Source organism: Cebidichthys violaceus, unplaced genomic scaffold, assembly GCF_023349555.1.
Source record: "Cebidichthys violaceus isolate CVI_PGR_0920_01 unplaced genomic scaffold, fCebVio1.0.p SCAF_68, whole genome shotgun sequence".
NCBI lineage: Eukaryota > Metazoa > Chordata > Actinopteri > Perciformes > Stichaeidae > Cebidichthys > Cebidichthys violaceus.
Window position 1 is genome coordinate 112,144 of NW_027176905.1, and position 26,775 is coordinate 138,918.

The 26,775-nt window shown below is 40.3% G+C and overlaps 1 protein-coding gene across 3 annotated transcripts in view; it reads left to right on the forward strand.

Moving 5' to 3' along the window:
• Positions 1-26,775, forward strand: part of rabgap1l (RAB GTPase activating protein 1-like) — an 87,716-nt gene that overhangs the window by 34,253 nt on the left and 26,688 nt on the right. For all 3 annotated transcript variants that reach the window (XM_068734897.1, XM_068734898.1, XM_068734899.1), the window contains exons 14-17: positions 12,208-12,321; positions 18,876-18,950; positions 20,600-20,725; positions 22,812-22,955. In XM_068734897.1, the coding sequence (XP_068590998.1) occupies positions 12,208-12,321; positions 18,876-18,950; positions 20,600-20,725; positions 22,812-22,955 (459 nt within the window). The remainder of the gene's footprint in view (positions 1-12,207; positions 12,322-18,875; positions 18,951-20,599; positions 20,726-22,811; positions 22,956-26,775) is intronic.

Genomic DNA, 26,775 nt, shown 5'->3' on the forward strand with positions numbered 1-26,775 from the left:
AATACCATAAGAGAGTAAAATTAACCCTTTGGCTCCTTAGTATATTTCTTTTCTCATTTTACCACCCCCTCTTTTGCTCTTCCTTTCCCTCTCTCTGTCCTGAAGCAGTGTGTCCCATAGTAGCACACCAGACCTGTCTGTGTTGGGCAGTTATTTAGCAGTGATGGTCCAGCAGCTCGCCTCAGGCCATCGTTGAGATGGGTACAGTAGTTCTTCCTCTGTGGCATTTAGCCTGGCTGCTGTTGCCAGGGTAGGAGGATGGGAAGTGACTGAATGAAAATAAATATATAAATAAGATGTAGCTGTGTCTGATGTTTGCTGGGCTGTGTGTCCAGTGTGTCATTTATGACAGTCAGTCAGTCAGTTTGTCAATGACTGAAGTCACTTTACTGACAATCGGTCGGTAAACGACCTGTGATAATATGCTGAGAAAGGGGGGTCAACAGTACATTATAACAGAAGTCACTTGAAACCTAAATAACAAACAGTTTTATGAGCCCAAGCCAGTTATTTCCACCAGCAGTATAATCAGTACAACTGTGTTTTTTCCTGACCGACCGACCGACCTACTTACTTACTTACTTACTTACTTACTTTTAGGAGCACTACATCACAATTTTAGGAGCACCGGCACAAAGTGTCGCACCACTTAATCAACATCTAACACAATTGGAGACTCACCAATTCAAACGGCTGCCATTCACAACCGGACGTTTTTCATTTGCCATGAGCGGTGACCAACCGATTTGTCTCATATTTCCTTCCTTTTATCAATCATAAATGAGTGTGTTCATAAGTCTCTCTCTGTCTTTCTTTCTCTTGGGTGAGTGCTATGCAGCGGCAACACACACTTACAACTATCCAATGACCAGAATTGTTTGGGGATTTCTTGTGACAGCCCTAGTGTCCACCTTCATTTGCAACTGCAACATCAATCTGAGCACTGTTAATAAATTACAAGTTTCACTTTTTAAGCATGCAATGAATAAAGTAGCACCACGGCAAACCTGTGCCTTGTTTGGACGGCACACACACACACACACACACACACACACACACACACACACACACACACACACACACACACACACACACACACACACACACACACACACACCCCAATTCTCACTTCCTCCTGGTGTTTCACATGAGATACTATGATTTAGTTTTTTGCATTATGCGACTAAATGGTCGCAGTCTGAGCCCTGATGTGTGTGTGTGTTTGTATGTGTGTTGTGTCTGTATCGTAGCCTACAGCCTGTTTCTTTCACACAAGTAACGAGAAGAATTCACATAACTTTACATCCGTGGACCGACCCGCTGAGTGTCTGACCCTCTACTCACTCCACCTCTATCATCCCTTGGGATCTTCTGTCCCCACGTAACAGACACTCAGCACATACCCTCCAGTAAAAACCACAACACACAGAAAATGTCAGATATCTGGGGGGATGCACTTTATCCACTGACCTCTCTCAATGATGCCGTGTGTGTGTGTGTGTGTGTGTGTGTGTGTGTGTGTGTGTGTGTGTGTGTGTGTGTGTGTGTGTGTGTGTGTGTGTGTGTGTGTGTGTGTGTGTGTGTGTGTGTGTGTGTGTGTGTGTGTGTGTGCGTGCGTGCGTGTGTGCGTGTGTGCGCACACTCATCCTGCTCCAGATCCAAATTGTTCCCAACCAAATGCAGACTGGAACAGTACATCACGTTTTTCAATTTTTTTGGTTTGTTTTAGTTTCATAAGTTCCTTCTCTGTGGCATCATAGTACTAATATGAATCCTCGAAATACTGTCAGGAACACCGTATTACTTTTGCAGTGAATAAATTGTAAAACTACATTCAAATTGAACACAAGAAAGAGTGACATCTATGCTGGAGAAGTCAGTGGAAAGTGTCAGAGAGGGACACAGTCTCACTTATTATTAATGTAAAGAATCATGTTTTCCAAAATGGAAAAAGAGGCTTTCTTACGCTCTATGACATTTTCTTTTAGGGCTGCAACTAATCTCATCATTAATTAATTATTATCGATTAATCTGTTTTTTTTAGTTTGAGGAGAAAAATTGAGAAAAATAGCTATCATGATTTCCCAGAACCAAAAAAAGATATCAGATAAAACAGAGAAAAGCAGCAAATTGCCATATTTCAGGAGCAGGACCAGGAAGTAAAAAATATCAACACTAACTAACATGCATGTTTTCATGAAGGGTGATTAATGTCTTTTCCCGAAATATGTTTGATGAAAAAGCTAACCCTTAACGTTGGACAGTTGGCGTTGAGTGTAGAGTTATTTTATGAATTGAGTTTTTCTGGGTGTTTGAACATCTACTTGCCCTTTCATCAAGCCGCTTTAATGAGAAAATGTTTGCCATTTTTCGATGATAAATGACTTTAATCAGTTGTCAATAATGGTGATTAATTTTCTGTTAATCGACTAACCATTTTTGCATAATTAATTAAAAGAAATAAGCAAATGAAGACGTTAACCCAAACATCTAATCCAGCTCTGTTACCCTTCAGCTCTCTGGTGTGTCGAATGCTTTCTCAAACCTGCTTGCTTGTCCCTAATTTCACTGCACGCAAAATAAGAAGTTTTGCGTTTTTGCATTCTGTCTGAACACGGCACCTGCACTCCCAACTCCGTTTATTGAAATGCAGAACCAGCCTGACCATTAAAATGCCACGGCAGCGATACAGAGACAGATGAATTTGCAATCTGCCAGGCGGGCCAGCTGTCCCCACACACACACACACACACACACACACACACACACACACACACACACACACACACACACACACACACACACACACACACACACACACCCTCAACCCTCCAGGGAAGCCTCTAGAAACTTCCCCGCCAGCAACCAAGGGCAAAGGTCTCAGGGGGAGCTGGTTTTTAATTACCGGGCTGCTTTCCTCTGAATATCACACCAATAGATTGTTTCACTGTGTCCCACTGAAATGAAGAGAAATGAGGAGTGTTTGTGGCAGCCAGGTGTGTCAGCATAGAGGGATGTCAATTTCACATCCGGCTGTCTGGAGGCTAGACTTTAAATTCATGAATTGTGTTTTTTGCTTTACATACTTTTAGAATTAGCACCTTTCTTTGAAAGAGGACCGAGACATTTTTCATTATATAGATGTACAATCTCTTCAGTACTCTGGCCTTTTGGGAGTTTTAAAAGATGATCGTTTCCATTCCAATACCAGGTCATGTTCCTTGAGCCTCACAGTTACAAACTCTTGTATCGGCTACATTTAATCTGATGTTTTTAATAGTTGTCAGACAAAATAGAGGGCATGTCTTAAACTATGTTTAAAATTCTTTAGCAAGTAAGATATAGTTTTTACCGCATTCAGCCTAGTTTATTTTCTCAAGTCATATTTTTTTGTTTTGAAGCCAGGTTCCTCAGTGGGAGTTAATGGTAGCCTTTGACTAGCTTCGAAAGCATTTTATTTACCTCCTATAGCGCCCATCTTCATAATCTACTGTTCCACTGATGAACAAAGGGAATCCTCATAGGCTAACCAGTCTTTATTGCTACTAAGCAGCTACACTGTATCACATGGTGCTAGAATACCTTGCTCAGAGGCTTGCTGAAGCAGGGTAGAGTTTGGTCCATGCTTCTCAAGTGGCAGTGTTGTAGTACCACTTTTTAAAGGTTTCTGTCTCGTCTCGGAAACAATCCTCATTCTGTCTCAGACAAAGAGCTCTCTAGATATCACTAAACTGTCTGGATATTGTCCAAATGATTGGTTATCATCATTACTGTGATAGCTCATAGAAAACAAGACAATTCCCACATATTAAATTCACCTCTGCAATACTTTTTGATTATTTTCTCTTAGACATCTCTCATGGTATATACAAATACATACAGTGTATATATATATATATATATATATATATATATATATATATATATATATATATATATATATATATGCCACTGAATTTGACATACTGCTCCTTTAACTGTGCCATTAAACATCTTTAAACACCACACATCTTTCTTTCTCTCTTTCCCTCTTCTGCCTCTGTTTTTTTGGGGGGTTTATGTAAGGTTTTTGTGATCCAAACGCAGCCTGTTTGTCATTTTCAGTACTGGCCTTCCATTGAAGGAGCTCCCATCCATCCAAAAGATGAAGAGGGTATAGCTAATATTCCGGCTGTCAGTCATTCTGCTACCACTTTCCTCTTGCTCTCCCCTATCTACCCTGCGTCTTTTGTCTGCCTTTTTAAGTAATTTTTCCATCCTTTCATATCTGTACTTAACATTCTCTACTTAATAGATTCTTTACTATAATCTGTTTTCCTTTTTAATGTGTCTGACGTGACAACAAATGATGTTGCTTTACACTGAAGCAGACATTTCTTCCAACCAGTTTGGAGACTGGTTTATTTGCACTCTTGCCTGGAACAAGTCCAGGGTGCAGCTCTGCAACAGACATGCTCTTTGACATACCATTCTGCTGGTTTATCTCAGCCTCTGTTGTCTAGCACGGCCCATCATGCACCACTCCCCACCCGTGCTGAAGCCGGGCTCAGATGGCGCAGCGCTTGCTTTTGTTTTCTCAATCCCATCAGAGAGAATGGTGCATTGAATTCATTCAATTGATCCACCTCTCTGCCAGGGTGAGAACTTATTGAGCCTGAGAATAGGATCAATAATTAGGTTTGACAGTGTGTGGAGATAAGTAACACATAAACAGTAGAGTAACGATTTCTCTCATCAGCTTCAGGAGTGTTTTACTATGAAACCTGCTGTGAAACCTGCCTCAAGGAGCTGTTAACTTACCTACCTGAGACAATTAAATTACGCCTTAATTTGATTGAGTTTTAGTGACATGATGCTGATTCAGGGAAGAAAAACTGAATTTGAATGGGACAAAAATTCTAAAATTAGGAATGTTTACACAAAACATTGTCGCTAAGTGGCTATAGTCCAGAAACCTGTTCTGGTTTAACACTGTCGTGACCCATTCTTCCCTCCTCCTTCAGCTCTCACACTTCAAGTACCAGCAGGGTGCATCAGCCTCTCATTGTTGGATTTACTGCTATTTGTTTTTGGTTGTCCAGATATATATTCAACTAAATATAGTATTGATATTGACCTAGGTAACAATGCTCATTTCAATCATTTGCAGCTTCTAACCCTGCTTATTCCTACATTCACCTAACCTTGCTTTGACATTCTTTTTACGTATGTTGGAAAGTTTTAGAAAAATACATTTAGGGATAGACAATATTGATAAAATCCTTCATCAGGCTAACAAATTCAAACTTAAAGTGTCTCACCCTTCAGTATAGTCGTATTATGTTCCTGTGTGATGTCATACAACTGCACTAACACTCTTGAGAAGAAAGTCAGACGACGTTGCTCCACTCATTCATGGAGCCTCTGTTGCATCACTTGGGTGGCAAGTTAGCAATTTAGTTATTGTTGTCGTATAGATATGTTAAAGGGTTCACTATGATATAAACAGTGTGGCAAAATCTCACACTATATATACAGTATTGTCATATCAGACAAATAGTCATCTGTTGTGTGAACAATCACACCATTAGATTAATTAGTGACAAACACACACACATCTCAAGCTATGGACTGTGTTATCTTATCCAGTCATGGATGTTTCCCTTCAAATGGCAGTTGCTGGAGTTTCTAAGTAAAACATTTAGGTTTTGTCTGTAGCTTTGCTCCCTCTGTAATTATTCTGTAAACACAGTTTGACTTTGTACTCAGCAATCTGTCTTCATGTTTGCCTCCAGCGGTTTAACGCTAGCAGCATCCTCTCTGATTGGCTGGGCTGTCACTTTAGGACTTAGTGGGCTCTGAGTGTTCAGCTGTCTGAACCCAGCGTATTTCGCTGCCACCTCATTGGTTTAGCAAAGCATGGCTGCCTCTGTCGAGGGGCTCACCAGCCAGCACCCTTGGGCCCATTCCACACCCGGGAATTACATAACACTGTCAGAAGAGAAGGGTAACTTGAGAGCTCTCTCTCTCTCTCTCTCTCTCTCTCTCTCTCTCTCTCTCTCTCTCTCTCTCTCTCTGAGGAGAAAGATAAAGCTGCTTCTAAGAGTACATTTGCATTTTTACATTTTGAGCATTTAACTACCACTTTTATTCAGAGAGACTCTATGTGAAATAGAGAAATAATGTGAAAGCAGGTAGGTGGCTCATTATCTTTCTGAAGGACATTTTGACAGGATTCAGTGCTGATGATGGACAGACTGACTCATGCTTTTAAAGCAAAACGTTGCAGTGTGGGAAAGCACGCATAAGTGTAGGCATTATTTTTGTGACGTTACTCCACTTTGGTCATTTTTAAACATGAGACATGTGAAGCACAGTGTGGGTTGCAAGTCTCAGATCAGCCTTGATTACTTTTTCCCCTATTTAGAGACAGACTTGCTGAGTCCTGATACTGTATCACAGAATACTGAAGTAGTGGATCTGGTGTAGGTACGGCACGGCATTCTTTCAGTGGAAAAACTCGACCAGTCTACCTCAGAATGAATTGTTTTTATAAAATGACAGGTGTTTGCTTGAATTGCCTTCAAGCTTAATACAAATTAAAGCACAGTTCCCAAGGCAGTGATTAACATTTAAAATGTCCCACATCAAGCATCTGCCCTTTTATTGCTTTCCTCTACTGGGATTGCAGGAAAAACATTTTAGTTCCAGCCATTGGAGCTTGCTTCTTTCTCATATGTTGTGCCACCGACACCGGTTTATCATTTATAACCAGCATTCAATTCAGCTTATCATTATTGTATGTTTGTCTGCTATTTTTGCCCTTCAGAATGTCCCAGAGCCAAAGGTAGTGATGTCAAATCCCACCAACTAAAGGGTGTTCAATGTACAGTTTTATGAACAGAAATAGCAGCAAATTCTCAAACTCAAAAGGCTTGAACCAGCAATTCTAAAGTATTTTTAACTCAATTATCAAAATTGTTGATTACATTGTTTCAGCACTGCTCCTGTTGCTTTTAGCCCTCTTTTTTCCAAGAAATACTAAACTGCATTTGTATTAAAATATGCTATACAGTACAAATGAACTTCAACTTTCAGACATTTAATGTAATTTCACCAGTTGACCAGTGTGGTAAAAATGAATTGCTGTTGAATGTAGAGGGATGCAGAGGTGAAGTACAGTTCTGGTCAAATCAGCATTTTTATTTTTAGCTGCGTGTGTTAAGTAGGTTACCTGTTGGTAAAGTCTGAGTAATGGACTGTCTGCCCAACAAGCCCCCAGGCTACAATTAGAGGAATCCTCTCGTTCCCCTCTTTGTACACATCCCCCCCCCCCCCCCCCCCCCCCCACTTCTCTCTGTCTCTCTCTCTGTCTCTCTTTCTTTCTGTGTGTGTGTGTGTGTGTGAGAGAGATCTGTCTTGATCTGTCTCTTTTCCCTCCGTGCTCTTTGCTTCTCCCACTCCTTCTCCTCATATTTCCGTCTCCTTTTTTGTCTTTGTTTTCCGCCTTCAGTCAGTTAGTTTAAAAGCCACCAGGGGATAAATCTGACGGGTGCACACAATACTGCAGAATAGAGACACCGACAAACTATATGGAATTGTAGTGTATTCAGACTGATGGTGGACGCTGTTTATGGAATCCCCCCAGTCTGTGCTAATGCTTTTTTTTAGAATACCTCCATATTTATTATGTCATCTGTGAAATGCTGAGAGAGTCTGTGCTGATGTGTGACATTCCTGCAGCTTATGTGTGTACAGGTGAAAGGGGGAGTGTGAGTATGTATGTGGGTCAGTAAAAGTTGATTGTGTGTGTTTGAATGAACTTTATTGCATTGACTTTTGTGCTTTCATGCATTGATCAGTGTACATTTCTGTGCATGCTTGCTGACTAAAGTGCATACACACAAATATTTGTGTGTATAGCTCTGACTTGCACTCTATAGGATTTCCTTCTCACTCCTGTGGAGCAGCTTACTGAAATTTGCATGTACTGGTTTTGCCAATCAGGAAGGATCCAACAATCCTTCTGTTACCAGTTGTATAAATCATCACACCGCAAACCACCATCCACTTTTTTCAGCAACTGAAAGAGCAACATGGAAACTAAGAGGATTACCTGCAGTCAAGAAAAGCCTTGTGTTCTCTTCAGATATGATGCTGCCTCTCTTAACATGGTCTTATCGCAGCCACAGTTCCTCTGTCCTCTTCTTACCCCTATCGGGAAATGGAACAATCCCATCGCTAACAGCCTTCTTGATCTCACCACAATCTATTCCATTGATTCACTTGTGGCAGTTCTGGAAAGATATTCAGGCTGAAGATCCTTTTGATGGTGTCGATACTCGTGATGATGCTGAACTCACTGCTTCTAGCTGTGCCACACTCAATGACGACATCCAGCTCTCTCTCCTGAGGATGATGACCTAATGGTGCCTTATGGTGTTGGACACTGTCCAAGCCGTGGCAGGAAGGGTAAACATCTGTATTGGTCCCATTAAGCCTAGAGGGCCTGTTGGAGTATGAGCGCAGACAGGGTCCCCTGACCTGGTCTTTATGAAGCTTGTTAAGTTTCTGGCATTCTGATGCAAGTTCATGGTTTGACAGCTGGTACTGTGAGGAATCAGTGGGTCTGTCGCTGTTAGACAAACTAGTATGCAAATTTTCAGGGCAGGAGTGAGTGGGCAGACCTATAGCGGCTATCAGAGGGCACTCTACCTGTGCTCATAAAACTAGGGTTATAGGGTGTATTCTCTTTGTTTTGTGTTTGGACTAGCAGTGTACTGCAGGGATGTTGAACTGGGGCACTGTGAGGGAGAACTGATGCAGCTGATGAGGCTGCAGTTCCTCCTGAACACCTCAGCCTCCCTGCAGAGATCAAAGAGCTGCCAGCTTCAGCATTCGCATACGTTCACACTCCACATCCACAACATATAAGTCTTGTTCCAGCACGCACGTAGCAAGAACAGACCTACATTAATCAGCTCAGGTGGACCATTCAAAAACTTGAAAGACACTGATGGGTAAGACTCACAGAAACTGCGTCTTTGTTAATCACTGAACAAACGTACAATGTTATTTGTCAAAGTGGGGTTTACTGAACACAATACTAGCTGGATGAAGTAGTGCTACATATCCTCTGCAGTACTGCGGAGATGAAGCTAACCTAATGATAATTTCTTCCTTTTAAGGTAAAGTATTCAAAAAACAGTAATAGATTAACTTTAAATAGTAGTCCAACCCATTTACTGTTTGTTTTGATGTAGTTGTTGCTAAAGAAAATTACTTAATAGCACAATTAAATTTTTTTTAAAATATCATAATCATTATGAAAACTGGAACATTTCAGATAAAAACCTCCTTTTTAGGTTTAAATGCTGGAAGAGAACAATGGTGCACGAAATGTGCAAATAATCACTGTCAGAGAAAAGGCTGGTCTTGTAAAAGGGAGGAGATGGAGAAGAGGAGTAAAGGATTCAAGGCTAGAGGGAACCATGCAGGGGGAAATTAATAGAGAGAGAATGGGTTCAAGACGAGGAAGGAAGGAGCTTAAGCAGAGTAGAGGACGTCCGCTCTTCATTTTTTGTGGGTTTTTTGAGTAATGAGGCTGTTAATTAGTAGAGGCATGCATGGTTTATTAAATCAAAGTGTTTACAACTTTCACTGTCAACCAGATTCTTGCTGGTCTCAGCTGATGTTGCCATGGTAATTATGGTGTCATAAATGTGTCTGTTATTGATGGGCTTCCTCAAAAGGTAGTTCATTAATCATTAGTCTATCTCCTTTAAAAGTAATGTTTTTACTCGCGTAGTAATTAATTAAACTGTTCCTTGTGTGGTCGTCCTCTACTCTTTATTCTCTTAATGTTTCTCACTTAATTGATTTTGTGAAGTTCAGTCTAGTCATGTATTTGTTTAATAAAAATAGGGAGCATTATTTTCTTGATAAGTGATTAATCATTTGGTCTATTAAATTTCAGAAAATAGGGAAAAACGTAAGTCACAATGGACTAAAGCCCATTGTGATGTCATCAAATTGATTTTGTTCTCAATTATCAAAATAGTTGCTGATTCATTTTCTGATGAACAACTAATTAGTTCAATGGCTTAATTGTTTTAGCCCTTTAAATGTAGGACCACCCGAGCTCACACCTACTGTCTTGGACCTTTTCAACATTGGAACAAATATATCAAGATATATCTGTTACATTTTTACATTTAAATATGATTTACGTTTGAAATTTGAGTTATCAATCTGTTGCTTTCAGGTTAAGACAACCATGAATATGAGGGGAAAACACATCCCAAATCCCACAGCGCTACTGTCATTCCTGAAGAGCTGCATCAGTTTTTTTTCTTTTTTGTTCAGCAGAAGAAACACAATGTAAAACTGTTAGTTCCATTTCCAACACATAATACACAGAATGACACACCACCTCCACACTACAAATCTCATTAAAGCATTACATACAGTTGTGCCAGGAGCTTCTATCAAACCCTTTTGTGGTGTGTTCGCGTGTGTGTAGACGTGTTGTACCCGCCTTGTAGGGACCCATCTGTTACACAGTCACATTGTGGGGAAACGCCTTCCTTTCGGGGACAAAATGCACGTCCCCTATAACGTAAATCATAACATTTTAGGGGGGGGGTTAGGTTAGGCCAGGCCTGTCCTCACTTTGTGACGGACTTTTTCCGAAAATTAAAAAAATGGTCCAATTCATTTTTGCTGAGCACCAATGTGACATCTTCAAATGTCTTATTTTGTCCAACCAATAGTCCAAAACCCCAAAATATGGAGTTTAAATAGGTAGAATGCTAAGAAAAAATATTGCAATTTGAGAAGCTGGAACCAGATCATTTTGCATTTATTCATAAATAACTCGAAACAATAATCGTTTATCAAAATCGTCGGTCCCCCAATTGATTAATCAACTAACCGTTGGAGTTCTAAAACACAATCCAAAACCAACAACCTAAGAAGCTCTATAGTGTCTTTTAAAAACCATACCATGATATGAACAGCTGTTAATGTGTCTTTACGGTCCTTTAAAAAGGTTCTCTTTTAAGCACTTGTCTGTCTATCGGGGACAAAGATACCTTTCCTTTGTGTAAAGATTAGGCTGCCAGGAAACCCCAAAAAGATATTGTGTCTTGGACTTCCTCGTTAGTGTTCAAGTTATGCCTGTAAATAAGCAATGCCACCAAAACTTTCATTATTGTACAAGCAATCGCCTGGCTTGCCTGAGCCACTTCAATCCATTCATTGATGAGATTTTATCTGTTAGTTTCCCTTCACAAATACATGGTGGCAATGAGAGAACTCCTGACCAAGAGCTCATATGAGCATTATATGTTGCAATGTTTTACACAAACAAGCAGCAGACGGCTTCCCTTCTTCTTTTCTCTCTTCTGTCTGGAAACAAGGAGAGGAAAGAAGCAAGAAAGATGAAATTTCTCACTCAAGCACCCATTTTCTCTCTGATACACACAAACACACATCAAGGCCAGGCAGGCTCAGTGTTGGTTTATCTGCAGCTTACAGTGAGTTGTTGGAGAATGCTGTGCTGCCAGTCTTCTCGCCGGTTGTGTGTGTGTGTGTGTGTGTGTGTGTGTGTGTGTGTGTGTGTGTGTGTGTGTGTGTGTGTGTGTGTGTGTGTGTGTGTGTGTGTGTGTGTGTGTCTGCGTGTGTGTGTGTGCGTGTGCGTGTGCGAGAACAGAAAGTGAGGGAAATAGCAGAGTGCCTGTGTGTGTTTGTGAGTAAGAAGCGCAAAAGAAAACAAGCAGGCCTGTTTGGTGTGTGTGTACACTGCAGTGGCTGTGGATTAGACGGTACAGACTAAGAGACTGAGGCCTGGGGAGTGCTGTTGCAGGAGGAATGGGACAAACACTAATACACACACAAAAAAAAAACCGGTGACATAGCAGTGTGCTGCTTTGAATCATAGCTGTGGACTGATACAGTTGAAAACATTGCCTTCTTTTCTACTGTGTATAAACATTTACAAACAGAGAAAAGATAAAAGCATGATCAGTGTATATGTCAGGGTTGTGGGTGCTCAGTTGAAAAATCCGTTGCTGTTTGTCAGCCCATGAATCCATTTAAACAAGTATATAAATCAGGATTTTGCAGTATCTTAACCTGCACAACCTCCAGTACGCATTGTGTATCTAAATTTATGTTTTGATTTTGTCACCCGTCTAAATCGGTTTGTGTAATCCATTTGTGTTGCAGGACTCGGCTCAGGAAGGTGTCATCACCCGGGACATTCACCGCACCTTCCCTGCACACGACTACTTCAAGGACTCTGACGGAGATGGACAGGATTCACTGTACAAGATTTGCAAGGTGATGCTGAGATATGACATTGAGGTTGTGGAGAGGCATCCGAGCAGAGTAACATCAAGATATTTAGATTTTTGATCAAATTAGCATTAGAATATACAGTACTGTATGTTAACTCACTTTCTTCATGGTATCATGGAACAGAAGGCAAATCTCGATACACATTCTTTCATGCTGTGTTCAAACGTTTTTGCTCCTGCTGAGAAGCGCCATGAGATGAGAAGCTAATTCTGAAATGTGCGCTCGACCTTGTACACTTTGTGCCATTTCTATGAAGCCAGCCATTAGACAAAACATGGCTGTTTTTTTTTGCTCCTTTTGGTCTGGCAAGGCTCAGTAGGAATTTGGCATTTCAAGTTGGCTCTAGAATATATGACTGATAGTGCCCGCCTTTACTGAGACATCAACATGAACCCTTCCTTCACACGACATACCGGACATACACACCACTCAGTGGAAAGGGATTGATCTTTTGGAAAAACATGGTTGCTGTTATGTAGGTGGCAGATTTCTCTCAAATTACCCACCAAAAATAGTCTCTAAATATCAAACCTGAGACAAGAAATAGACCGTTCAGTTGCAGAATATTTCATGCTTCTTTTGCAGCTCTCTAAAGCCTAGTTTATATGCTGTAGATTTTGACAGTTTTAGAGGCATCCCTTTAATGACTCTTATTAATTCACTGCCATCTTCTCAAGATTGCAATGTCAATGCATTGCTTGTTATTATTTATAGGCTGTCAGTAATGGTGTTCAGCCGAATGTCTGAGAAAATGTGCACAACATTAGCATAGGCACACATCAAAATATATTTGATTTAAGGAGACAAGTGTGTTAGGGCAGTGTGTCCACTAGTATAGTATTTAATAACTAAAATCCAATTTGACAAGTGATGAAATACCCGGTTAAAAGTTCCTCGTAGTAACTTTTAACTGTCTGTAGACCCCTTGACCTTTTGGGGATCAGCCCAGTACCATAAAAAACATGCCGTTGAGGCTCCTTTATATTAAAATAAATGAGAAAAATATTGAGAGGGTCCCAGTGGACTCACATCCTGAGGTAATTACCTGTGAAGACACAAGGTCCATTTTATTCAGACAAAAGCCAAGGTCAGCACTACTGTAATGTATTAAAGCCAGTCTTAATCTCTGTCAGTGTGCTCGTAGGTTGTCTGCAGCTGTGAACTCAACCAAGACAATTTATTATGCACAAGCGTCTTTGCCTTGCCCTATAATATATCCAACAGCTCTATCACAGAGGAAAAAAATACTAGCATGTATGATTTTAGTAAGTAATCAAATAATCACATATATAATATTAACACTTAACTAAGCCTGGGTTCAATCTCTCTATGCTTTGTGTAGTTCTCAAAAAGTGCATCTCCAAGAAAATTCTTTAATAATCTTTGACAACAAAATAGCTCACTGATGATTACTGATCATTACTGGGTAACTAAAACCATTCTAACACCGATTGAGTTTATTCAGTAACAGCAGAGATTTGGCAGACGACTCATCAATCTGTCGAATTAACAATCAGTACTTCACTCAAGTCTGGAGAGCCAGTGTTCGCAGTGTTCAATGAAACATCTTCGCTAGCCAGGCACACAAACTTATAATACACACAGTATAATTACACACAATATATTGTTATTTGTTAAATCAAATAGTCTTGTTTACAAAGCCCAACCACAAAGCCCAATCAATCTGTATATTTAATATGGACAATTTGTCCCTTCTTAACCTCGTTTACCCAATAATTTCTCCTTATCTGATATACACTCAGTAATTTACTTTATAGTCAGCATTAAATTGAGGTTTCTGACTCTTCTAAATCGTTATTTTCTATCATCACAGACGTGTAATGTAGCGCAACCATATTTTTTGCATCTATTGCTAACAGAAAACATGTCATGTCAACACATTTTAAGGGCCCTACATAGGGGACACATTTCACATATGTTAACATGCAGATAATTTGCGCCTGTACGTAACCTGAAATGCTATCAGCTGTGTTAATGGAAGCATATTTAACTAATGAATAGAAGGAGTGGCGGCCCTAAAATGTTCTCCTGCACACGAACAGGGATTCTTCAGATACCAATAAAGTCTTTTTTTTATTTACCAGATGAAAAGAAAATATTTCGGTCATCTTTCTATAATGTCTAATTAACTGTAACATCAATTAGACACTAAAAGCTTGTATTAATTGACTAATGAATAGAAACCTGTGAGGACAAAGCTAAATCCGATCAAAGTGAGTAGAGGGTGTACATTAAACACAAATATGGATATCCCAGAAGTTTTTTGTTTATTCATTAAAATCAAAGGTAGTTTTCTCGAATGATGAAGTAGAACTTTTGCTCCTTTTTGAATTTTCCTGGCAAGGCAGAAGTAGAGTATGGCCGGTCAGCGCTCTGGGAGAACCTGTCAGGAAGGGTTAGCATCCAGTCTGGACCCAACTAGGTCAGTGGCGAGCCAGCCTTCATTTGTATGCAAATCCATGTAGATTTGCTGCTGATAAGGTTGGTTGGATCTTGAGGCATGAGTGGGTTACAGGCACAGAGAATCCAGGACAAAGTTTATATTCCTCTTCATATCCTACTCAGTAATAAGCTTGGAGTCTTTTATTTTTTAACCTTTGTTCTCCTGGGTAGGTCACCTGAGCTCCGTGTGCTCTTTGTTAGTGATGATATGCTTAGTCACACTTCCAGCTATCCTGTACAGCCTCAGACATCTACTGGTGGTCCCTCAGAAGGCCTGCTGGAGCAGTGCGGGGTTCACTGCCTCACTCAAGACTCTGACAGAGGGTTTTTAGGGAGAGGGAAGCATTGGCCTTTCAACTGGTGTGGGGATTCAAAACCTGTGACTCTCACATAAAGAGAATTTCTGCTACATTTCCAAGGAAACAAAACTTAAACAAAGGGTGGGGAAAATGCAAACACAACGGCTCATCAACCCGGCTAATGTTGCATATCCCAGTGATCACTGAGTGCTTTCATGCACACATTATTCAGGATACTAGTAGATATCCTGGTGACCGCCACCCAGATCGAATTGTGTATACTTGTAAATACAATCCCAGCAGAGTTTGTTAGAATGAAGATTTTCACTGCTGAATTCCTTCCTATTCTGAAGCCGACGCTGACATTTGATCTACACAAACGAGAAAATGTCTCATCTATACACTGAGCCAGTGATGTATCACAAAAGTAACCGTTGAAACAGACCTCAGGCTGCAAAGTCGTAACAGTCGAAACTTTAATATACTTACATGGCCCATTATCTTATTCTTAAATGTATTTTTATAAATTAAACAGTTTTCTAAACACTATCACTTTTGTACTAATAATTAATAATTAATAATTTGTCTAAAATGTTTTCTTATACAGAAGTATAACAATCCTGCTTATAGGTTATGAGAAACCAGGCATATAGATGGTAACAATCCATCCTTCTAAAGCCTATTATCTGCTCAGGCTAACAAATTTAGATTTCACCCACCAGGACCTCCCCCATCCATCTGTCAGCATGCACTTCTCCCAGCCGAGTTGGGGACATGTGAATGCCACACTCCATCAAGCATGTCAGCTTGTAGATTACACTCCAGACTTCTTCATTACCTCCACATCAAACCCCAAATTAGCTCAACAGATCAGCAGTGGAACTCTGGATGTCCACCCTCATTTTTCAAGCATGCAAAAGGGGGATGGAATCTTTTAACCCAATGTGTGTAGGTTTGACTGCTGTTGGAAATAAATGTCAATCAAAGAGTGAGCATCCTGCCAAAATATCTGAGGAAGATATTGAACCGTCACCAGCTAAATCATTTTAAGTGGCTCTGGATGAGAGTGGAACTAAAAACATAATATTTAAAGATGATATTGAAACTCTACTGTACAACTGCCCCTACATTTGTACGGGGGAATATGACTATATGATTACAGGATATCTGTTCTAAGTTCTCTGGGTCCGTGCTCCATTCTGGTGCTGCTGACCTCTCAAACATGTTGAGCTGCAGGGCTCCCAGTTTTGCCCACCAGCTTCTATGTTAAGTAGAACTCAGGTGAGGTGGTTTACCTGCCCTGTGTGGTGCCCCACTTACCTCTGATGCCTCCTGTTTATTAGACAGGCTTTGGAATTACAATGACTTACGTTCAGTGATAATGTATGTTTCTTAAGCCCTGTACAATATGTCTTGCACGGATGTTGGCAGATAAGAGTTTAAGCTGTTTGATGTGGTCTTTGTCTCCTTCCATGTAAAAAGAAAGTGTAGGTTGAATACTTTTAGAGTTTTACCTCTCCACAGATCCTTATTTGCACTGTGAAAAGGTCTGTCTGTTTGCTCATTAGCGTGATTGGTGGGTTGTGTTGACTACCCCCTATTTTGAGACGGAGCCTCTCCTGAGCGCTCATCTGAAGGTTACTCTCATTGATCGGTCCTCCATACTTAACATACAGTACCAGCCAGGTTTCTTATATCGGACACGCCACCTCTTCTCTTACTACTGCAATAGTGAGACAATTATTGTTGTGGCATGACTTATTTCTGTCATAATCAATCAGGCTCAAACAGTGGTAGTGGATTTGGCCTTCCTACCCCAAGCTAAGCTTTGTTCGTCAATGACATCTAATCTCTGTCGGACTTTTTTTTATGTTGCGTTGGTGCATTGATAGTGATTACAGGCATCTGATTATATTATATATATCAATGTTTTTATAACAACATGGAAACAGATGACAATGTGAAAGGGGTTGTCCCTTGTGAGGAACTTACAGGGAATTGGCTACTGAAGCTGCAGCTCCTCTTGGCTTTATACAGCATTATAGTGACTTTCAGCTCATTTTTAACTGTCAGGCCAGCCACTGTTTTGGTTCACTCTCACAGAGTAGTTTTCGTCTGCAGCAAGGCAACTGTTGTCAGCCGAAAGCACCCCAAAAACCCACCATATTCTACCATATTCTGCTGCTCTAGCTGTTGAACATAGTGATGCATTTAGCTACTTAAGAGCCAAATATTTCCTTCAGGATTTGGTAGAGACCAAAAACAGAGCAAAAAGAGTTAATTGATAATTAAACCAATTGATTTCTGTATGTTTAATAATTTCTCATTGACTGAACAATATCATACTTCTTGGTCACTGCTGAACTTAGAAAGTCTGTTTCTTAAAGTGGGCTTATCATTTTGGTGTTATGTTATTAAATACAGGGACTTAGCTCAGCATTTATTGAATAGATGCCTCATAGCGAGAGAAAAAGTGATAGAAGAGAGAGGTTGAAACAGACAAAGAGAAAACCTGAAGACAGAGAGAGACATCCCCGGGGATATTCCTCTGAAGAACAAGAAAAAACACTGGCCCTAGAAGGAAACTGTCGCTACGTCTGTCTCTGTATGTGCTGAAGCTTTAGATCAATAAGGCAGATAAAATGGTGTTTGATCAAGTGATTTGATCCTGACTCTGAAAAGGAAGCCGGATTTCCTGAGTATACTAAAAATAAATCTGTACCACGTGCTCACAAGAAACACATGTAAGCTATATTAGACAACAAATAACTATAGCAGCCTTATTGAATTCTCTATCTAGAAGTTAAACTGTTAAACCAATGGCTGACACTCCCTCTCCCTCAACACTGGAGCCCAAGACACTAGATCCCCGAGTTTCTCCAGTTGACTTGATTATTGACTGGTGTAACTGTATCACACTGTAGTTGAACTGTGCAGCCCCTAGGTGTGAATGTTTGTACCTGTGTAAGACAAGCAGTGGCAGAAAAGGATTCAGGTTGCCTCACTGGGTAAATAATGGGCAGAGGCGGGACTAAGTCATTGTTTTGCAAGTCACAAGTAAGTCTCAAGACTTTGCCCTTATGTCCCAAGTCAAGTCCTAAACTTTGAGTTTTGAGTCCTAGAGAAGTCATAATGTTCTCTTCAAATCATTTGTTTTTTGTTGACCACCATGTAGTTTTTGTATATGAACTAAATCATATTTGGTACTGTTTCTTTCAACTGGCGATACGTAACGTAACATTAGTTCTTCATGGTTTTCTCCTGCAGCTTGAGTGGATGTGGTCAGATTGGTTCAAACCAAATGGATCCGGGCAATTAAGTGTCAACTTGCTTGGAATGTATAGCGCTGACGTTAGGTGATTCAGGAAATGAAGGGAAACTTTCTAAATAAAATATGTTTTAATCTTTGGGCTTGGGGGAAGGTATCAAGTCAAAAGGCTCAAGTGTAAATACATTTTGAGTATTGTTTCTCACTACTAACTTTAGTCTCCAATATTTAGCCTTAACCTCTCGAGGATGTAAAGAATATTCACACCTGCATCAGTAGCGTCACATCCATGGTGATGGTATTAAGAGTCCCAGTATTAGCAGGACGTGTCATTAGCACTTGTGCAAAACAATCAGCAACCAGCTTGTGACTGTTGCTGATCCTGACAGTATTTTAAAGACCAATCTAGCTGCATCACACCCCAACTTCACGTCAAAGGTCACCACTGTCTGCGAAAACTGTTAGAATAACCAAACTGAATTTGTTTTTTTCTTTCTCTCTCAAAGGCCTACTCTGTCTATGATGAAGAAATTGGTTATTGCCAGGGTCAGTCGTTCCTTGCTGCTGTTCTGCTGCTGCATGTGAGTAAACTTCATCCAGCCATCCACTGAGCCTGCTGTCTCATGGTCAAGACAATGCACTGATAGATGACTAGATGGATACAATACATGCATACAAACCTGGGTTAAACAAAACAACATAACAGTTTACAATATCACGTAACAATGTTATTTTGCCTACTTTCTTTACGTGCACATTCTCATCAACATTAGTAAAGCCGAAAACTGAATCTATTACATTTACCTCCTTTACATTTACATAAGAACTTGCTTCTGGCGCTTTTCTCTTTTCCCATGAAATGCTGGACTGTTACCTTGATGCTACAGACATTTTAAGAGAGAAAACATGTCGGCATTGTGCTGCTGCACCTACACCTCTCTGCATCTATAGAATCCAAGTCTTATGCCGGTTGTAGTAAAGCAGAGCTGAGACAATATAAGAGAATAAATGGAGGCTGAGAGGGAAACATAAAGAACGTCTCTGGCTGACCGCTGGAATGAACACACTTCATGGCAGAATGATGTGGATGAATAGAGGGAGTGAGAGAGTGCGAGAGAAGGTAAAGCTGAAAGCATAATACAGCCTTAGCGGAAAATTAGAAGTGGTAAAGAGGTGGACAAGACACTTATTCACTGACAGACACACATTTCTTAAAGAACTTCTGCTCTATAAACCTGTCCCCATACAATTTACAGTACATTATTTCTTTCAGTAGTTTGTTCAGTCTTTATTTTTTGTTCAAAATATGTTGCATCGTGTTAAACACATGTTACATTTGTATTTGGGGAAGTTATTAAAAGACAGATGGAGGAGAGACAGAGTAGTAGACACATGGAGGCGGGAGTCCTAAGTAGAGGAAGAAGTTTGGTTGAAGTCCAATTTGCAAGGTCAGCAGAGGTTGAAGAGGAGGAAGAATGGAGATGGGAAGAGAGGTCAGGAGGAGGTGGGGTGAGGAGAGATGGTGGGAGAGTCATTGGGTAGAGCAATGGATAGATTTGGTTAAGACACATCATGATGTACAGAGGAAAATGGACTGGAGTGGAAAAGATAGGAGGAGGAAGTTATGGAGGAGGAGGCTATAAAAAAGAAAAGTGGAAGAGATAGCAGCAGTAAAAGAAAGAGAGGTTATGCAGAGGTTATATAGAGGAAGAAGAAGAGAAGGAGGAAGATGGGAGAGGTTATAGAGGAGATGTCAGGAATATTAATAGGGGTTCAGGTTTACCTGCAGGAGCCCATTCAGCCCCAAACACATACTGTCACTCTGATTAAATATCGAGAGAGAGAGAGAGAGAGAGAGAGAGAGAGAGAGAGAGAGAGAGAGAGAGAGAGAGAGAGAGAGAGAGAGAGAACCCATGCAGAAACATACACAGTTTTAACCTGCCTCTTATCTTCATTCACATGAAGCACTCACATTAAAGCACATTTTGCTCATGTACACACCGTGAAGTATGTCCCTTAATGTCATTCACACCTTCACCTTCTTGTCTTTCAGGCTTTATTTAGAGCCAGTCAAATATTGTTGGATTATAAAATGAAGACGGCATGACCACCAGTTGTCATGTGGCGATTCAAACAAAATCTCATGGTTTCCTTTGTTGCTACACAATGTATATTTTGAACAGTCAGTTGTTCAGAGTTTAAGTTCATGTCGTTATCCATGTGGTTTCAGATGCCAGAGGAACAGGCTTTCTGTGTGTTGGTGAAAATCATGTATGACTACGGCCTGAGAGCTCTCTACAAAAACAACTTTGAGGATCTTCACTGCAAGTTCTACCAGCTGGAGAGGCTGATGCAGGTTAGTGATGCAATATTTTATAATATTTGAAATGTAGTGGAATGTATTGCAATGCAGTGGAAAGTAACATGTGCTGAGAAGACGACCCTGACTGGATGGACGGACGATGGATGAGTTGAGAAGTGGGAGGGGCCGCTGGTTCTGGAAATGTTTTTTCCCCTTACTGTATTCCCAGACAGTCAGAGGCTCCAATGAAACACTAGCAAATTCAAAACATGTTGTCAGTGCATTTTAGAATCACGGTGCCATAGTTTCCGAGTTAATCCTAAATTCACCCAGAATTTAAGACTGAATGGATTTAAACAGATTGAGTTTTTTGTTTTCTCAACTGCGTATTTTTCAAAATTTCTCACGACATTTTAAGTTTAGTGATTGGTTAAATCCCCCCCAAAGTTGACTTCTACCCCTTTAACTCGCAGTTGTTAATCCTTTGTACTCATAATTTAACTGAGAGAATGTCATGCTGATCCAAGCTGTATTAATGCTTTAACTATAAGTTACCTAATGTCGTCTATGGGAAAAGATTAACGGAAATTTTATTTCTGATGCCAGGGTCTCCTGAAATGGCTTCTCCTGATTTGCAACCCTATAAGGCTTCAGCTACAAGTCACTTCCAGTTTGTTCATTAATCTTTGTTTCTTTTATTAGTTAGTTAATCACACGTTTTTTTAGACATCTCTGGGTATAGTTGAAGAAATTAGAAGTCTCACCAATTACTGGCAGAAATGTATTCAATTTAGCCTTTAAATGAAAAAAAAAGTTTCGTCGACATCATCAGTTAAAATGACATATCCAGCTATCCTTGTTGCACAGTCTGGTCTCAAGGACCAGTAAGTTCCACCAGATTTGATTTTCCAACATTTTTACTTTATTGAGAATGAAAGTCCCTTGGGCTGTTTCATTTAATTAATGATTGAATGCAGGGTTTGTGCCATTACTCACATACTGGTTGCCACTAAAAAGAAAAGACTAGCAGACAAAAATGTATTAAAATACATGGAGCATGTTACCAGTGATTGCATCATCTGTGGGGGACGACATGTTTGTTGTTGCCTTGTTGACTCATTTCTGTTCACAAAATCTAATAGAATATAACAAGAATTACTTAAGTCTGTGTGTGTGTGTGACTTTCAGTCTCTGTAGACTAAACAGCATTCTTTCTCTCCGTTGAGGCTAATGTTCTGGTTGAGTCGCATCCCACTCAGGTATTACAGCCAAAATCCCCTCACTGAGCAGAGTTTAATTTAGCCCTGAAATCCATCCTCTTCCTGCTAGCAGTCATATCGCAGCATCAAGATCAACTAATTTAGCATCGACCAAATGCGCTCAATGTAAGGATGTTAGCATTGACTGCTAATTATTAGCGTACAGGTGGGAGCTCACTATCTGATCCAGTCATGTGGCATGGTAAGTGTTGGCTGTGAAATTTGATCGCTATCTGGCTGATTGCATGACTCTAAGACACTTTATACTGGAAAGCTCCAGCTGCCTTTTTCAGGTATAAATAGTCTTTTTATTTTAAGTAAAAACAGATTAACTAGAACAAAGAAATGGTGAGGAAAGAGAATAATTTGTGGAAAAAGAGAACGAATATGGGAACTCTCATTAAATGGATAGCACCGAAAAATATAATAATATTGGCAATATTATATGTGGGTTATATGTAATATGAGTTCTGGTGCTCATACACTTTGAACATTTTCATATAAAAAAGGTAGAATCGCTCATTCCTAAAGATTTGTAATGTGAAACTTTATGTCACACTTGCTTTGTATAATGTAATATTGTTTTATTTTTATGTAGTTTGAAAAAGTGTGCAATGTATGAATAATGTCTCTGACGGTTGGGCAGCTGGGACTTGATACTGAATTGTGTTAGGTGTCTTTTTCTAAAACTTTTTCTTTTGTTCACGGGGCTCTCTTGAAAGAGATTACCATCTCAGTAAGATGACATGATTTAATAAAGGACGAGTAAAAATGAAATAATGTAAAATGAAAATGACAAACAGAGCCACATGCTTCTGTTCTTGTAAATGCTGTTTCATCTCATAAGTTTTCTCCTCCTTGTCTTCTATCTGCTCCCACAGGATCAGCTTCCAGACCTGTGGTCCCACTTCCAGGAGCTGAACCTGGAGGCACACATGTACGCCTCCCAGTGGTTCCTCACCCTCTTCACTGCCAAGTTCCCCCTGTGCATGGTTTTCCACATCACTGACTTGCTGCTCTGTGAGGTATAATTTGGCTCACTGCACTACTTTGTACTGTTAGTATATGGAGAGTGCTTTGGTCTACTTTGTCAATGAAGAGAGGGTCAACGGTCTAGAAAGATGAGAGGAGTAGTAAGGAGTTAGGACAAAAGGTCACTGAAGGAAGAGGAGTGGCCGAGGTTACTGGTTAGGAAGGAGTATGGCAACCATTAAAGTAGATGGAAGGAGACATGAAAGGAAAAGTGGAAAGAGAAGGATGGAGGGAGGAGGAGTTGGTTCAACTGTACAGTGACACTTTACTATCTACACCAGACCTGGGCCATACCCGGCCCCCTGGCTGTCGCCGACCGGCCCGTGGGATGTCATTGGGAAATTAGGAATAAAACATGAATAAGTGTACATCACGCTTTCACAATGTCTGTACGTTAGTACGTTCGTGAATGTGTGCGAGCAGCAGCGTCACTGCAATGTGTAGGTGAACTGAGCTTACAGGAGATTTGAGTTAGCTTTTAGCCTCTTAAAAAAACGTCAGCCTATATTAAAAAAAGAAAGACTGATACAGAGTGCAGAGTTTTTAGCAAAACATGGACTTATAAGTATTTTTTACTGTGGAGAACAGATCACAGTGTTTAAGGATTACAATTTGAGTCGCCATTTACAAGACGAAACATACGGAGAAATACAAAAACTTGACTGATGCAGACACGGACATCTGAGGCTTTGTAGCTAAGCTGTAAAAGCAACATACTCAGGAGATGTTGGTTCTCTTTGGATCGACCTACATATGTGAACAAACATTCTCCGTGATGAACTTTAACAAATCCAGATCCTCTCTCACTGACACCTGTCAGCTGTCCTTCACATCTCACCTCACACATTCAACCTGACTTCAGTGCACTCGTTTAAGCCCAACACAGACTTGATTTCTCGCACTGAACAAAAAAATATTAATGAGGTCATTGGACTACAAATAATAGTAATAAAAGTACAAATTTATCAGAAACATGATCCCTGTCAGTGTTTTACTATATATGGATATTACAAATGTATATTTGTTTGGATCATTATTCCTGCTGCAGATGTTTCAGGTGGAGCTCATTTTAACTCCTTTATACTCTATTGTTCAGTTTGGGTAGTTAGGAAAGGTTTGAAAAATGATGTGCAAAGTAACTAGTAACTAAAGCTGCCAGACAAATGTAGTGGAGTTAAAAGTATTTCCCTCTGAGATGTAGTGGAAGCACAAAATTTAATAAAATGGAAATACTCAAGTAAAGTACCTTGAATTTGTACATACGGACAGTACTTAAGCAAATATACTTTGTTATATTCCACCACTGATCATAATATTTACTCATACCACTCACAGCTTATTAAAACCATACAATTTACTGCTTCTAATAAAGAGGTGGAATAATATAGAGCAGGATTGACTTCAGTCTATTGGTCCGGCCCTCCACAACAGTCCCTGTTTCTCATGTGGCCCCTTGGGGAAAGTAATTGCCCACCCCTCCTCTACACTCTACTGACCAGCTTTGGTTTGATCTAATATCTTACAAATGTAATCAATAGAGATGCACTGATCAGGCTTTTAAGGGCAGATACCATCATCGATTTAATGTCGTTAGGACCACATGACCCGATAGCAATCACTGCTTCATGTTCTAAAACATTTTACGGAAAGCTCCTCTGAAGAGACATTCTTACTAAAGCCACTAGTTTACTTCATGTCTAACTCACTTTTTGAAAATATGACAACAATAGATTTATATTTGGTCTTCTGAATGATTCTCTGGTGTTCTGGTACCACTTTTTTAACATAAGTGTATTTTCCCTGAGACCACAGAGGAGCTTTATGAGCCAATTTTTAAAAAACACATGAAACTGTACATGTTCCTCCGTGGTCATGGCAGAATGTAGTCGCTCTGCCACTGTGTGTGTGTGTGTGTGTGTGTGTGTGTGTGTGTGTGTGTGCGTGCGCGTGTGTGTGTGTGTGTGTGTGTGTGTGTGTGTGTGTGTGTGTGTTGTAATCCAAGTTTTTTCCTTGTTGACATTCATGGCAGGCAGCGCGGGCTTTTAGTGCTTGTTCGTGCCTGTGAGCGTGGCCCCACAGGCTAGCTCACAGCCAACGCGCTGGGGCTCTTACAGCAGATGATCTCTGCGAAAGCGTAGCACCCACCCCTTTTTTCCCCCTCATGTACACCCTGTTGGCTGTTTTAGCACTGTTGACGTATTTTGCACTGTTAGCGCTTCTAGCACCATTAGCTTTAAGCCGCTGGCTCAACCGTCGCTGTATTAAGAGCCTTTGAGAGGCAATTGTGCCCAATCTTGTAGTTACCACCTTTAATCACCATCATAATTTTGACAATGCTACAGAGTAATTTACCATAGAAACAAAATTATTCAGAATTAATAAAAACAACAAAATACAAACTAGTCAAAGCAAGTACTAGAATAGTAAATAAACAAAAAGGACATCCCCTGAAAAATCAATAGTTCACTCAAGTGGTTAAGGGGCTTCTCTAGATCTGAGACCCTGCAATGTTTTTTTTGGTTTTGTCACTGACTGTCATGGTAGTTCATAAGTACATTACATAGTACATTACCCGGTACTGTATACTCACCTACAGTACCGGGAGTATACACCTGAGTTTTTGTCTTTGGCTGCATCATCTCATCTGCAGCCATATGATTTGCCAACTCAGGTGAAGAGTGAAACGCAGCTTTTAGATGATCACCACCAGCTGGTCAGTTAGATCAGGTGGCCGGTAAGGCTGCCAGACAGACCTGGTGAAGCCAAATGTGTAATTAGGATGTCTTGGGAGTGTCTGACTGAGGCCCTATTTGGAGGTGGAATCGTGCAGCTACATCTTTCTGGAAAATAAATATTCTGTTTGGAGTGTAGAAACTTAAAGTAACAAGGGGCCAAGAACAAAGCCTTGTGGAACACCACGTCCAACATGAGCGGATGAAGAAGAGGCGTTACCCATAACAGCAGCTTGAGTTCTGTTGACAGTTCAAGGGCAGAATAACGCCGACCCATTTCTCCAGGTGACTCAGCAAAATAGTATAATCCACTGGATCAAATGCTGACCTTAAATGTAAAGCACAAGAACTTATTGTCCACCACCATCACACCATTATGTGTTTTATGTGTGTACAATAGAAAGAACGGTGATGGATTATTAGTGTTATTGATCATTTTGCCTCGTTCTGAAAGTTTCATTTCATGAAACATACAAAGTAAAATGCCCTATTTGTTTCCTCTCCTTCACATCCTCCCCCTCCCTCTCTCTGTCTTCCTATTGTCCCCAGGCAGAACAATTAAAAGTTTCCCAGGTCTTTCTCACCCAATGAGCCGCATGATGAGAATCTGCTCGTTAAACTACAATCCTCATCTCCTGCATCTCTCTGCCATCCTCTTCTTGGTCTCTCCATCATCTTCTCCCACTACTTCATTGCTTTCTGTCTTTATCATCTTTCTCTTTCCTTGTTTACTATCGCTGTTATTTCCCTTTTTCCTGCCAATTGTTTAACAACTTTTTTTTGCTTTGTTTCCTTTCTTCTGCTGTCTTTCATTCTGTTTATTGACTCAATCTAATGTTCAAATTCTAGTGAGTCTATCTTTTATCTTTTTTCTCTTAATACAGCAGTCTGTCATTGCTTCACCTCTTCACTAGCTTTACTTATTTGCTCTTTATTCTTATTTATTTGTACTTGTCATCTTCCTTTCTGTCCTGTTCTTTCCTTTATCCCCTCTCAGGTAGTGTTCCCTTTCTTTAGCTTTTTTCTCATCCTTTTTTATTCATCACTCCCTCAGTCAGCTGTTTCCTTGATGAAGTCCCCT